At 29.3% G+C, this 12,910-nt stretch overlaps 3 protein-coding genes across 3 annotated transcripts; all 3 read right to left on the bottom strand.

The window, feature by feature from the left end:
* Nucleotides 1-372: 372 nt before the first annotated feature.
* LOC119674420 (probable cytochrome P450 6a13) lies at nucleotides 373-1,861 on the bottom strand. Its single transcript, XM_038085557.1, has 2 exons — nucleotides 1,174-1,861; nucleotides 373-1,066 (listed from the first exon to the last, which is right to left on the bottom strand). The coding sequence occupies exons 1-2, from the start codon at nucleotides 1,859-1,861 to the stop codon at nucleotides 651-653; spliced, it is 1,104 nt and encodes a 367-aa protein (XP_037941485.1). The 3' UTR covers nucleotides 373-650.
* Nucleotides 1,862-5,027: 3,166 nt separating this feature from the next.
* LOC119674419 (probable cytochrome P450 6a13) lies at nucleotides 5,028-6,600 on the bottom strand. Its single transcript, XM_038085556.1, has 2 exons — nucleotides 5,658-6,600; nucleotides 5,028-5,567 (listed from the first exon to the last, which is right to left on the bottom strand). The coding sequence occupies exons 1-2, from the start codon at nucleotides 6,598-6,600 to the stop codon at nucleotides 5,152-5,154; spliced, it is 1,359 nt and encodes a 452-aa protein (XP_037941484.1). The 3' UTR covers nucleotides 5,028-5,151.
* A 1,765-nt stretch (nucleotides 6,601-8,365) lies between these two features.
* On the bottom strand, nucleotides 8,366-9,806 carry LOC119682976 (probable cytochrome P450 6a13). The gene is made up of 2 exons (XM_038096561.1): nucleotides 8,921-9,806; nucleotides 8,366-8,830 (listed from the first exon to the last, which is right to left on the bottom strand). The coding sequence occupies exons 1-2, from the start codon at nucleotides 9,606-9,608 to the stop codon at nucleotides 8,415-8,417; spliced, it is 1,104 nt and encodes a 367-aa protein (XP_037952489.1). The 5' UTR covers nucleotides 9,609-9,806; the 3' UTR covers nucleotides 8,366-8,414.
* Between the last annotated feature and the right edge of the window lie 3,104 nt (nucleotides 9,807-12,910).

Raw genomic sequence — 12,910 nt, 5'->3', positions numbered from 1 at the left:
TATATAAATTAAAAAGTTTTTTTCATGTTATAAAACAAAGAAGAAGCATATCATAGATATGTACGAAGAAAGCTTAAAAAGTTTTTCACCAAACAATCGATTTTGTATTAATTCAATATATTTTTCTCAACAATACAATTTATTTATATTTCTTTATATATAAATTTTTATAAACGATACTCCTTTCTTAATTATTTTAATAATATATTGCATTATTATATCAAGAAATAACTTGACGACTTTAAAAAATGAATATTAATATTCGGCTATACTCGTATCAGTTCTTAATTTCGCGAAAAATTTTAGCTTTTAAGTCAAATCTTAAAATTTGGTAATACAATATATTTACTGAGAACGACGTCTAAAGAAAAAGAAAAAAATTTTAATAACATCCAATTGCTTTTCCTTAATTTAAGTCATGGCGACTGTCAAAGTATATACCAATATACGCATATTCCGTAAATAAAAAAAATACGTTTCCCTACCTTTAAACAACTAAATAAAAGATCTAATATAAAATATTTCCAACCTTCACTTTAGCGAAGAAAATCGTTGAAGATTATATACTCCACAATTACATTATTTTTAACTTAGTTTGTCATATTTACCAAATATTTGCTACATAAATAACGATATCTTTTTGAAGCCGGTTATAATTTTTCAACTTTTAAATACACTCCTTCTTCAGAAGCGCGTAATAATGTAAACATTGATGATTTTATAGGTATTTGGGTTTTCTTTGTAGCCGAAAACTTAAAGTTTTTAAGTAACAAACACAGTCCCGCCAAAACTATCATTTTGCCAAATCTGGAACCGATACAATTACGTGGTCCCCTTCCGAAAGCTAAATATGCCATTGGATGCCGTTTTTGGATTTCAGCTGCTGTGAACCGTTCAGGGTCGAAGAGTTTTGGATTTGGATATAAATCTGGATCATGATGTATAGCATCAACTGGTAAAAGTACCGTCATGCCTTTTTCTATAACGTAATCCGTATTAGGTACGAAATAGTCCTCGGCAGTTTGTCGCGCAATAAATACTGTCGGTGCATGTTTTCGCGTTGTTTCTATATAAATATAAGTATATAGATTCATACAAAAGCATTTTTAATTGAATTAATTAAAAATAATTTTGAACATTAATTCTTCATATATCCTTTTCCTAAATACTCACCATACATTATCTGTAGCAAATATTTCATATCTGCCATTGCTTCATACGTTAATACACCTTTGTGTGCAGAGAGAACTTCATTTATTTCTGATCTGGCTTTATTTTGAATATCTTGATTAAGTGCCAACTCATACAAACAAAAAGTTAATGTACTTGAACCTGTATCGTGGCCAGCCACAAAAAAAACATAAGCTTGTGCAGTTATTTCTTCCATAGTTAAATCACCCGATTTTCGTAACTCCATTAATAAATTAAGAAAATCATTTCTTTGCGTACCGGTTTGTTCACGAAACGTCACAGTTTGACGCACAAGATTCAAGAAAAACTTCGATACTTCTCCTGTTAGTGTTTTTAGTCGTAATTTCCGAGCCACTTTTGGAAATATATATGCAAGTAACACCGTTATCATGTTATGACGAAAATTTAATGCTTTTTTAATTATGTCACTGAATGTGCTATTGGGATCTTTTAAAGTCCCACAGTCCAAACCAAACGCAACACTTCCGATAACATCAGTTGTGTAATGTGAGATAAGATCTTCAATTTCTATACCCACATCGATATCGTACAGAGGGGAATTTTGCATATCTCCTAATACCTCAACTAAAGTGTTCGCAACATCGACTATAGTGGGAAACGTAGACTTTATTTTTCCAGATGAAAACGTTGGCGTTAGTTTTGTACGCATTTTTCTCCAGTCCACTCCATCCAAATTGAATAGATGTGCTGCAACTGGATCATCCTTTTTATTATAATAATTTCCACGACTCGTAAAATTTCCAAAATCCTTCACACATATATCCTTAATTAAATCCAAATCAAGTAATACTACCACTTTTTGAAAATATAAAAAAAATCCAAAAATTTTTTCAGTCCCCTTGTATTTCACGTAATATTCCTGAAGAATTTGATATATATTTTTGGTGCGCTTATATTCTTTGATATTACCAAAAATGAAGTTTGGTTTATCGTGCAATATCCCACGTTCTCTAAAATAAGAAAATTGCTTGCTTAGGATCCAGTAAATTAGCAAAATGCTGCCACAAATAAAGCACACAAGGATCTCCAATAAAGCCATTTTCACTTCACAGTTCGATGACAAACGATAAACTGACTGCTGACATATTGAAGTCTAATAGAAATAAACTTGAGAGATTGTATTTGACAACTGCCACTTGTAGAACTTAATATTAATATTAATTACCATTTAGGCTTGACAAAAGGCGTTGCAGCTATAGTTAGAGTAACTATTGGTCATTACAATTCAAGCTAAAGTTTAAATATCACTTTTACGTAAAGTATAATTACATGTTTATATATATATTTTTTTATAATTTTACATATTAAATAAACAAAAACAAGGTAAAAGTAAGATATATCCTGCTTACTTTAGGCTATACATGAATGGTGTTTAAAATAAAACCCTTACAAGTTTTTATCTAACATATCATAACATGCACTAGTACCTATTTTAATCAGTTTTAAATTATAATTAATGATAGATGTGAATTTATACGAGCGTTAAAAAAACTGAATGCTGGGCTTCGAAGCAGCTAGTAGATCTGATATGATTATATTCTGGTATCAAATATATACACCAAAAACAGAAACATAGAAGATTTAATTATTCACAAAGTTATTTAGTTCAGCTACCTCTTGACCTTATTTTGATTCTCTTCTCAAGCAAGCCGCAAAAAATCAATTGCCATAGTTAACATATTGTTATAGTCTCATTGTTCTTTAGTCATATCAAAGTAAAATAACAGTCAATTTATATTTGCTTTAGAAAGATCTAACTGATGATGTTGCTTATCTATAGTGCTTTTAGGTGTTTACTATAATAGAATATAATTTCCGTTAATTTATAATTTATATCATCAGCTTTTTATTTCAAAACTGCATTTAAGATTTTTTGTCTATTGCATAAATTTCTGTTAAATTTGGTATGACATTTAAACTAAATAGGTTTTATCGATACAGAATGCTTTTCAGTAACTAAACTTATATATCCACGTTTCATATCAATCTTCTTTCCCTTCAATTCTTTAACGTATGATGATGTCCTATACTCTTTTCGAGACTGATTATACTGTTTAGGTGAATAATAGGTGAATAACCACGTTTCATATCAATCTTCTTTCCCTTCAATTCTTTTGCGTATGATGATGTCCTATACTCTTTTCGAGAGTGATTATACTGTTTAGGTGAATAATTATGACTAATTATTTATTTTATTTTACAAACAAAATTTTATCATAACGTCAATTGATGAAAAATATTATTACACATAATTTTAACAAATGTAATAGTTTATTATTTGTAAAGTTTTATTTTAAAGCATTATTCATCAAACTTAACAAATACTTTTGTACTTAAAACTTTTAACAGATCCCTCGTATTTCGTATGTCACTCATACAAAAATCGTTTAATTATCTTGAAGCATATTTGTTAGCATTAGTCTCATATAAGTAAATACTTTCCGCTTTTATTTATATATGCCATCGTGTTGACTACATTATCTGCGCTTAATATAAGTGCAACAAACTGGGGCAGCAACACACTTCACAGTTCATGACTTTATCAGCGTCTTCTACTGTTCTATACTCACATGTACTTCACTGGTTGAATCATTCTTCAATGTAATGTGTAGGGAACGCTTTTGTTAAGCCTCGCATCTGTTATTTATTGTAGATACTTTTTATCTTAAACGCACGCTTAGCAAAGTGTTTATTACAGTAAATTATTCACCACAACATCATTTTGAATAATTTTGCGGAATAAAAATATTTCGAATTTTTATCATTTGTATGATATAGAGAAAATTCGACACAAATTTAATGAAAAGAAGAAAATAAGTTTAATTTAATCACATACATCTTTTTGTTTTAAATCTTTATCTGGTCTAAGCTACACTCTTTAATTGTGGAATCTGCACACCTTCAAGAAACATGGACACCATCAATCATTACACGGAGACAAAGAATCGTTAGCCTTGTGTGTTTAAAACATACATTTAGACACAGATGTTTAGAACATCTGTAGAACATACATAAAATCAAGCCCAATCAAGAGAGTTATAAATTTCTACTCGACTTATAGATTTACAAGACATTACCGTTTTTTTTTTGTTAACTTATGCGAACTTTATGATGTTTCGAATTCAGCGAAGCTTAATGTTTTAACTAAAAACCAATGAAAAAAGCTTTCGCGCTCCTCGTAAAATAAACGAGATTTTTCTTATTTTGGAAACAGTTTATCTCTCTAACGCTTTCATCGAATCAGTACTCGGTTTGATTCTAAATCGTTCACAATCTATATTACTATAACTTTGGTAATATTTATACTTACTTAAAGGAATCCACAATTTGACACACTATCAAATCGTGAAAAATCAAGCCCGCTGGTAATCGTATGTTGTATATATTGTACACTGTCCTTTGTCCACTGTCCTCTGTCCACTGTCCTCTTCTAGGATTAGCGAGAATCATATGATTTCTTTGTGAAAAATGTTGGTTTAAAAACTGTATTAATTTATGTTTAATCTCTCCTTAAAAGAAGAAATAAATCAGGAACTTCAGATATGTACTTAGCGCTTGTGGGAGGAGTATCCTATTACTGTTATTTATTTGAGGTAAATATTCATGCGGTATTTTGAAATTAAAAACTGCGTTGAACTGAAAATTTGCAATAAGATTATGTATTTATTTCCTCCATTCCCTTTTTAAGATTTTTATAATACACATTATCTACTAAATTAACTATTTTTATTAATATATAAAAAAGAATTATAAAATTGTTTACTAATTTACATATAAAAAACTAAATACAAGATTTAAAGTAAAATATTTCCAACTTTTACTTAAGCAAAGAAAATCATTGTGGGTTCTGTACTCCACTGTTTATTGCTTTATATTTAACTTAGTTCGTCATAATATCAAATATTTTTTACGTAAATGATGATTTCTTCTTGAATTTGGTTACAATTTTTCAACTTTTAAATACACTCCTTCTTCAGAAGCGCGTAATAATTTAAACATTGAAAATTTTATAGGAATTTGGGTTTTCTTTGTAGGCGAAAACTTAAAGTTTTTAAGTAACAAACACAGTCCCGCCAAAACTTCCATTTTACCAAATCTGGAACCGATACAATTACGTGGTCCCCTTCCAAAAGCTAAATACGCCATTGGATGCCGTTTTTCGATTTCAGCTGTTGTGAACCGTTCAGGATCGAAGAGTTTTGGATTTGGATATAAATCTGGATCATGATGTATAGCATCAACTGGTAAAAGTACTACCATGCCTTTTTCTATAACGTAATCAGTATTAGGTATGAAATAATCCTCGGCAGTTTGCCGCGTAAGTACTGCTGTCACTACGTATTTTCGCATTGCTTCTATTTAAATATTAGTTAATAGATATACAAAATAAAATATTTTATTTGAAATTTTTGTTTTTGATATATATAATTTTTGCTGATACTCACCATACATTATCTGTAGCAAATATTTCATATCTATCATTGCTTCATACGTTAATATACCTTTGTGTGCAGAGAGAACTTCATTTATTTCTGATCTGGCTTTATTTTGAATATCTTGATTAAGTGCCAACTCATACAAACAAAAAGTTAATGTACTTGCACTTGTATCGTGGCCAGCCACAAAAAAAACATAAGCTTGTGCAGTTATTTCTTCCATAGTTAAATCACCCGATTTTCGTAACTCCATTAATAAATTAAGAAAATCATTTCTTTGCGTACCGGTTTGTTCACGAAACGTCACAGTTTGACGCACAACATTCAAGAAAAACTTCGATACTTCTTCTGGTATTGTTTTTATTCGTAATATCCGAGCCAGTTTTGGAAAGAAATTCGCAAGTAGCATAATAATTATGTTATGACGAAAATCTAATATTGTTTTACTTATATCACTGAATTTGCTATTGGGATCTTTTAAACTTCCACAGTCCAAACCAAAAGCAACACTTCCGATAACATCAGTTGTATAATGTGAGATAAGATCTTCAATTTCTATACCCACATCGGTATCGTACAGAGGGGAATTTTGCATATCTTCTAATACCTCAACTAAAGTGTTCGCAACATCGACTATAGTGGGAAACGTAGACTTTATTTTTCCAGATGAAAACGTTGGCGTCAGTTTTGTACGCAGTTTTCTCCAGTCTACTCCATCCAAATTTATTAAATGTGCTGCAACTGGATCATCCTTTTTATTATAATAATTTCCACGATTCGTAAAATTTCTAAAATCCTTCACGCATATATCTTTTATGAGATCTAAATCAAGTAATATTACCACTTTTTGAAAATATATAAAAAATCCAATAATTTTTTCAGTTCTCTTGTATTTCGTGTAGATTTCTTGAATAATTTGATACATATTTTTGGTGCGTCTATTTTCCTTCATATTTCCAAAAATGAAGTTTGGTTTATCGTGCAGTATTCCACGTTTCCTGAAATAAGAAAATCCCTTGCTTAGGGTCCAGTAAATGAGCAAAATACTGCCACAAATAAAGCACACAAGGACTTTCAATAAAGCCATTTTCACTTCACAGTTCGATGACAAACGACAAACTGACTGCTGACACATTGAAGTCTAATAGAAATGAACTTGGGAGGTTGTATTTGATATTAATATTAATTACGAATAAGCTTTAAAGGGGCGTTGCAGCTATAGTTAGAGTAACTATCGGTCTCTACAACTCAAGTTAAAGTCTAATTATCACTTTTACTTAGAGTATAAATAGATGTTTATATTTACTTTTTTCATATATTTTTAGATAAAAGTAAAATAACAGTCAATTTATATTTGCTTTAGAAAGATCTAACTGAAGGTGTTGCTTATCTATGTGCCCTTAGGTTTTTACTATAATAGAATATAATTTCCGTTAATTTATAATTTATATCATCAGCTTTTTATTTCAAAACTGCATGTAAGATTTTTGGTCTATTGCATAAATTTCTGTTAAATTTGGTATGACATTTAAACTAAATAGGTTTTATCGATACAGAATGCTTTTCAGTAACTAAACTTATATATCCACGTTTCATATCAATCTTCTTTCCCTTCAATTCTTTAACGTATGATGATGTCCTATACTCTTTTCGAGACTGATTATACTGTTTAGGTGAATAATAGGTGAATAACCACGTTTCATATCAATCTTCTTTCCCTTCAATTCTTTTGCGTATGATGATGTCCTATACTCTTTTCGAGAGTGATTATACTGTTTAGGTGAATAATTATGACTAATTATTTATTTTATTTTACAAACAAAATTTTATCATAACGTCAATTGATGAAAAATATTATTACACATAATTTTAACAAATGTAATAGTTTATTATTTGTAAAGTTTTATTTTAAAGCATTATTCATCAAACTTAACAAATACTTTTGTACTTAAAACTTTTAACAGATCCCTCGTATTTCGTATGTCACTCATACAAAAATCGTTTAATTATCTTGAAGCATATTTGTTAGCATTAGTCTTATATAAGTAAATACTTTTCGTTCACATTGCCAAAAATGAAGTTTGGCTTATCGTGCAGTATTCCACGTTTCCTAAAATAAGAAAATCGCTTGCTTAGGGTCGAGTAAATTAGCAAAATACTGACATAAATAAAGCACACAAGGACTTCCAATACAGCCATTTTCACTTCACAATTCGATGACAAATCGTGTAAAATTAAGCCCTATGATAATCTTATGTTGTATATATTCTACACTGTCCTCTTCTAGGATTAGCGAGAATCATATGATTTCTTTATAAAAAATTTTAGTTTGAAAACTGTATTAATTTATGTTTAATTTCTTTTCTTTTCTTCTAATATATATTTGTCGTGAAAACATTTAATCCTATCAAAAAATGTGGGAACAACTATCCGTCACTTTTATTAAAAATAAGGTATGAAATCATATGCTTTTCTGAAAGTAAAGACTGCGTTTAACTAAAAATTTGCATTAAGTTTTAGGACTTATTTCTTCCATTGTCCTTTTTAGATATTTGTTATATATATTATCCACTAGGCTATCTTTGTTTATATTAACACGAACAAAAGAATTTAAAAATTGTTCACTAGTCTGCATAAAAACAAAATACCAGGTCTAACAAAATCTGTGAAAGTTATGTACTCAACCGTTTATTGCTTTATATTAAAATTAATGTGTCATATATACCAAGTATTTTCTACGTAAATGCCGAAATTTTTTGAATTTGGTTACAATTTTTCAACTTTTAAATACACTCCTTCTTCAGAAGCGCGTAATAATTTAAACATTGATGATTTTATAGGTATTTGGGTTTTCTTTGTGGGCGAAAACTTAAAGTTTTTAAGTAACAAACACAGTCCCACCAAAACTTCCATTTTACCAAATCTGGAACCGATACAATTACGTGGTCCCCTTCCGAAAGCTAAATAAGCCATTGGATGCCGTTTTTCGATTTCAGCTGCTGTAAACCGTTCAGGATTGAAGAGTTTTGGATTTGGATATAAATCTGGATCATGATGTATAGCATCAACTGGTAAAAGTACCGTCATGCCTTTTTCTATAACGTAATCAGTATTAGGTACGAAATAGTCCTCGGCAGTTTGTCGTAAAAGGAATGCTGTCACTACGTATTTTCGCATTGTTTCTATTTAAATATTAGTTAATAGATATACAAAATAAAATATTTTATTTGTAATTTTTGTTTTTGATGTATATAATTTTTGCTGATACTCACCATACATTATCTGTAGCAAATATTTCATATCTATCATTGCTTCATACGTTAATATACCTTTGTGTGCAGAGAGAACTTCATTTATTTCTGATCTGGCTTTATTTTGAATATCTTGATTAAGTGCCAACTCATACAAACAAAAAGTTAATGTACTTGAACTTGTATCGTAACCGGCTACAAAAAAAATATAAACCTGTGCAGTTATTTCTTCCATAGTTAAATCACCCGATTTTCGTAACTCCATTAATAAATTAAGAAAATCATTTCTTTGCGTACCGGTTTGTTCACGAAACGTCACAGTTTGACGCACAAGATTCAAGAAAAACTTCGATACTTTTTCTGGTAGTATTTTTATTCGTAATATCCGAGCCACTTTTGGAAAGATATTAGCAAGTGACACAATAATTATGTTATGACGAAAATCTAATATTGTTTTACTTATATCACTGAATTTGCTATTGGGGTCTCTTAAACTCCCGCAGTCCAAACCAAAAGCAACACTTCCAATAGTATCAGTTGTATAATGTGAGATAAGATCTTCAATTTCCATACCCACATCAGTATCGTACAGAGGTGAATTTTGCATATCTTCTAATACCTCAACTAAAGTGTTCGCAACATCGACTATAATGGGAAACGTAGACTTTATTTTTCCAGATGAAAACGTTGGCGTTAGTTTTGTACGCATTTTTCTCCAGTCTACTCCATCCAAATTGAATAGATGTGCTGCAACTGGATCATCCTTTTTATTATAATAATTTCCACGATTCGTAAAATTTCCAAAATCCTTCACGCAAATATCTTTTATGAGATCTAAATCAAGTAATATTACCACTTTTCGAAAATACAAAAAAAATCCAACAATTTTTTCTGTGTTCTTGTATTTCGCGTAATATTCCTGAAGAATTTGATATATATTTTTGGTGCGCCTATATTCCTTTACATTTCCAAAAATGAAGCTTGGCTTATCGTGCAGTATTCCACGGTTCCTAAAATAAGAAAATTGCTTGCTTAGGGTCCAGTAAATTAGCAAAACACTGCCACAAATAAAGCACACAAGGACTTCCAATAAAGCCATTTTCACTTCACAGTTCGATGACAAACGACAAACTGACTGCTGACATATTGAAGTCTAATAGAAATGAACTTGAGAGGTTGTATTTGATATTAATTACGAATAAGCCTTAAAAACGCTGTTGCAGCAATACTTAGAGTATCTATTTATCATTACAACTTAATTAAGCTAAATGCTATTTACCACTTTACTTAGAGTATAAATACATGTCTATATTTACTTTTCTCATAATTTTGCATATTAAATATTTATAAAAATAAATATAAAAATAAAACATATCTTGCTTACTTTTGGTTTTTCATAAATGTTGTTAAAAAAACGATTGAAACGATTGATATGTATTAGAACGTTTTTTGTGGGTTTAGATTATAATTATTAATATACGTGTTTTTATACGAGCGTTATATAATTGAATGCTAGGTTTCTAAGCTGCTAGTAGATGTGATGTGATTATATGGTATTCTTGTAGCCAATATATACACCAATAGCAAAAATATGCTAGTAATAATCATTCAATAAGTAATTTAGTATAGCTCTTTATCTTAAAAGTAAAAAACAGTCAATTTAATGTTGCTTTAAATATATCTAATAGCGTTTTGGATGGATAAGTCTGGAGCTAAAGAGTCGAGATTAATTTTTAACAGCTGTTTTGTGTACTTCGACAGATAAAGTGTGATTTGATTCGATATATGGATTTATTGAAAATATAAATGTCCACTAACACTACTACAAAAAATGTTAGTTTACGTTATAATTATTCAAGTGGGCAACAAAATTTGACAGATCGAGAATAATTGTAGATTGAATTCAGATTCACCAATCGAAAACGCCATAACTTATGCTATTACTTTTTTATAATGCTTTTGAGTTTCTACTATAACGCTATATAATTTCCGACAATTTATAATTCGTTTAATCAGCCTTCCATTTATATGCTGTTTATAAGATTTTTTTGTTCTTAACAAATTTTTTTTGATATTTAAATTAAGTGAAAATACGCCAGATGTCATCATTTCAAAAATGTCCAATATTATAAACCAATGGTGAATTACTAAGTTATATCGTTATAACGTTATATTTACTTAAATGAAGTCACGGTTTTGTATTAAAAATATTTTACCACCTACTTGCGAAATGTGCCATGACATTTCAATCACCATAAAAAGTTTCGGTGTTGTTAATCAAAAACAAAGATTAAAAATATTTAATTGGTTCCTCTTTACGACTGCGGATGTACAAGTATAACAGTTCTATGGTATGCAATTTCCACCTACTCAAAACACAAGAGTTGAAAATATTTGGTATGAGTCCAGTCGCTTGGAACTATCCGAAGCACAAATTTTATGCAAAGTTATGTCCATAACAAATTCAGCAGGATTGCTTAGACATGCTTGCAATCTATTAATATATTACAATGCGTTAAATTATAAAATACAACGAAAAATCCATTGCCCTGAGTGATTCTAGTACGATAGCCTTTATATGCAGCCATTTATCAAAGTCTTAATTTTGCTTTTCCTACCTAGCCGCTTATATACAAACGTCTGCATATTCCTATTGTACTGTTAACCATATTTTCTATTAAAATATTTAACCCGGACTGATGCACATTATAGCCAAATTGTACCCAAAAGGAACACAATAATTTATACGTACAATACGTTAAATAAAACTAATAAATTCTCGCCTTTGGAAGAGTCAAAATATGTTTAAATTAACACATAAAGTTTGCTTTAAGCAGTTACTTGGCGGTATGATGATCGTGGAGAAAGTAAGCTTAACGAAGTAGGAAAAATAATTTTGAAAATAATTATAAATAATTTTTAATGTACTATATATACAGTGAAAGCTCTGGTTCACATAAACGTACATTTCTCTTAACCGCTAAATGTTGATTGTTCTGTAGAATGCATAGCTCTCTTAATCGAACCTAATTTCTAGTCTCATCAATGTTGATTTATAAAACCTTCTTTGTATGACTCAGAAAATGTATCCTGCACCCTCCATGTATATATAAATATGCATTATTAGCATAGGTGGTAGAAATTAAATAGAAATATGGACATAATAAACATGAAAACATTCTTAAATTTCAATTTATAAAATTGTTACGGGTCTGACGAAACCTTATACAACTACTAAAGCATTACCCAAGGAAGTACCTGATACTAGCAAATTAAAAAATTGTGTGACTTCCAGTATATTTCTCATACAGTATATCTCATGTTTATCATACAACAGTTAAGTGAATAGAATAGTAGTTAAAAAAAGCATATCCTACTTTAAAAGAAACTACTAATATGATGTGATATAATATTAATATGATATGATATGAATTTAATATGATGTTAATGTGATATATGATATGATATTACTAATATGATAAAGTATGATATTAATATGATATATGATATGATATTATTAATATGATAAAGTATGATATTAATATGATATATGATATGATATTATTAATATGATAAAGTATGATATTAATATGATATAGGATATAATATTACTAATATGATATTACTAATATGATATGGTATTATATAAAAATATCGTATTAAAATAATATTATAATTTGGTGATATGAGTTTTCCTAATATGTTAATCCATTTAGCTTATAAACTTTAAACATAGTTCAAGCACTAAATCAGTTTATGATGAATGGTTTTTCTAGTGTTTAAAATTAAGCTATTGATCTTACATATAATTTGTCTACTATATTATCCAATAAGTATATATTTATAATTTAAAATATAAATGTACTTTATTTTTATTTACTATTATACTGGACTAAAGCTAGCGAAAGCTCAACTTTATTCTAATTAGCACTAATGAACTGGGGAACGTAAAGCAGATCTGGAGAATACGGAGATAATCTAATCATTAAACTTGCTTGAAAGCACGACCTT

This window comes from Teleopsis dalmanni, chromosome 2, assembly GCF_002237135.1.
Source record: "Teleopsis dalmanni isolate 2A chromosome 2, ASM223713v2, whole genome shotgun sequence".
In the NCBI taxonomy this organism is placed as follows: domain Eukaryota; kingdom Metazoa; phylum Arthropoda; class Insecta; order Diptera; family Diopsidae; genus Teleopsis; species Teleopsis dalmanni.
Note: the sequence above shows the minus strand (reverse complement) of the source record. Positions and strands in the feature narration are given on the sequence as shown.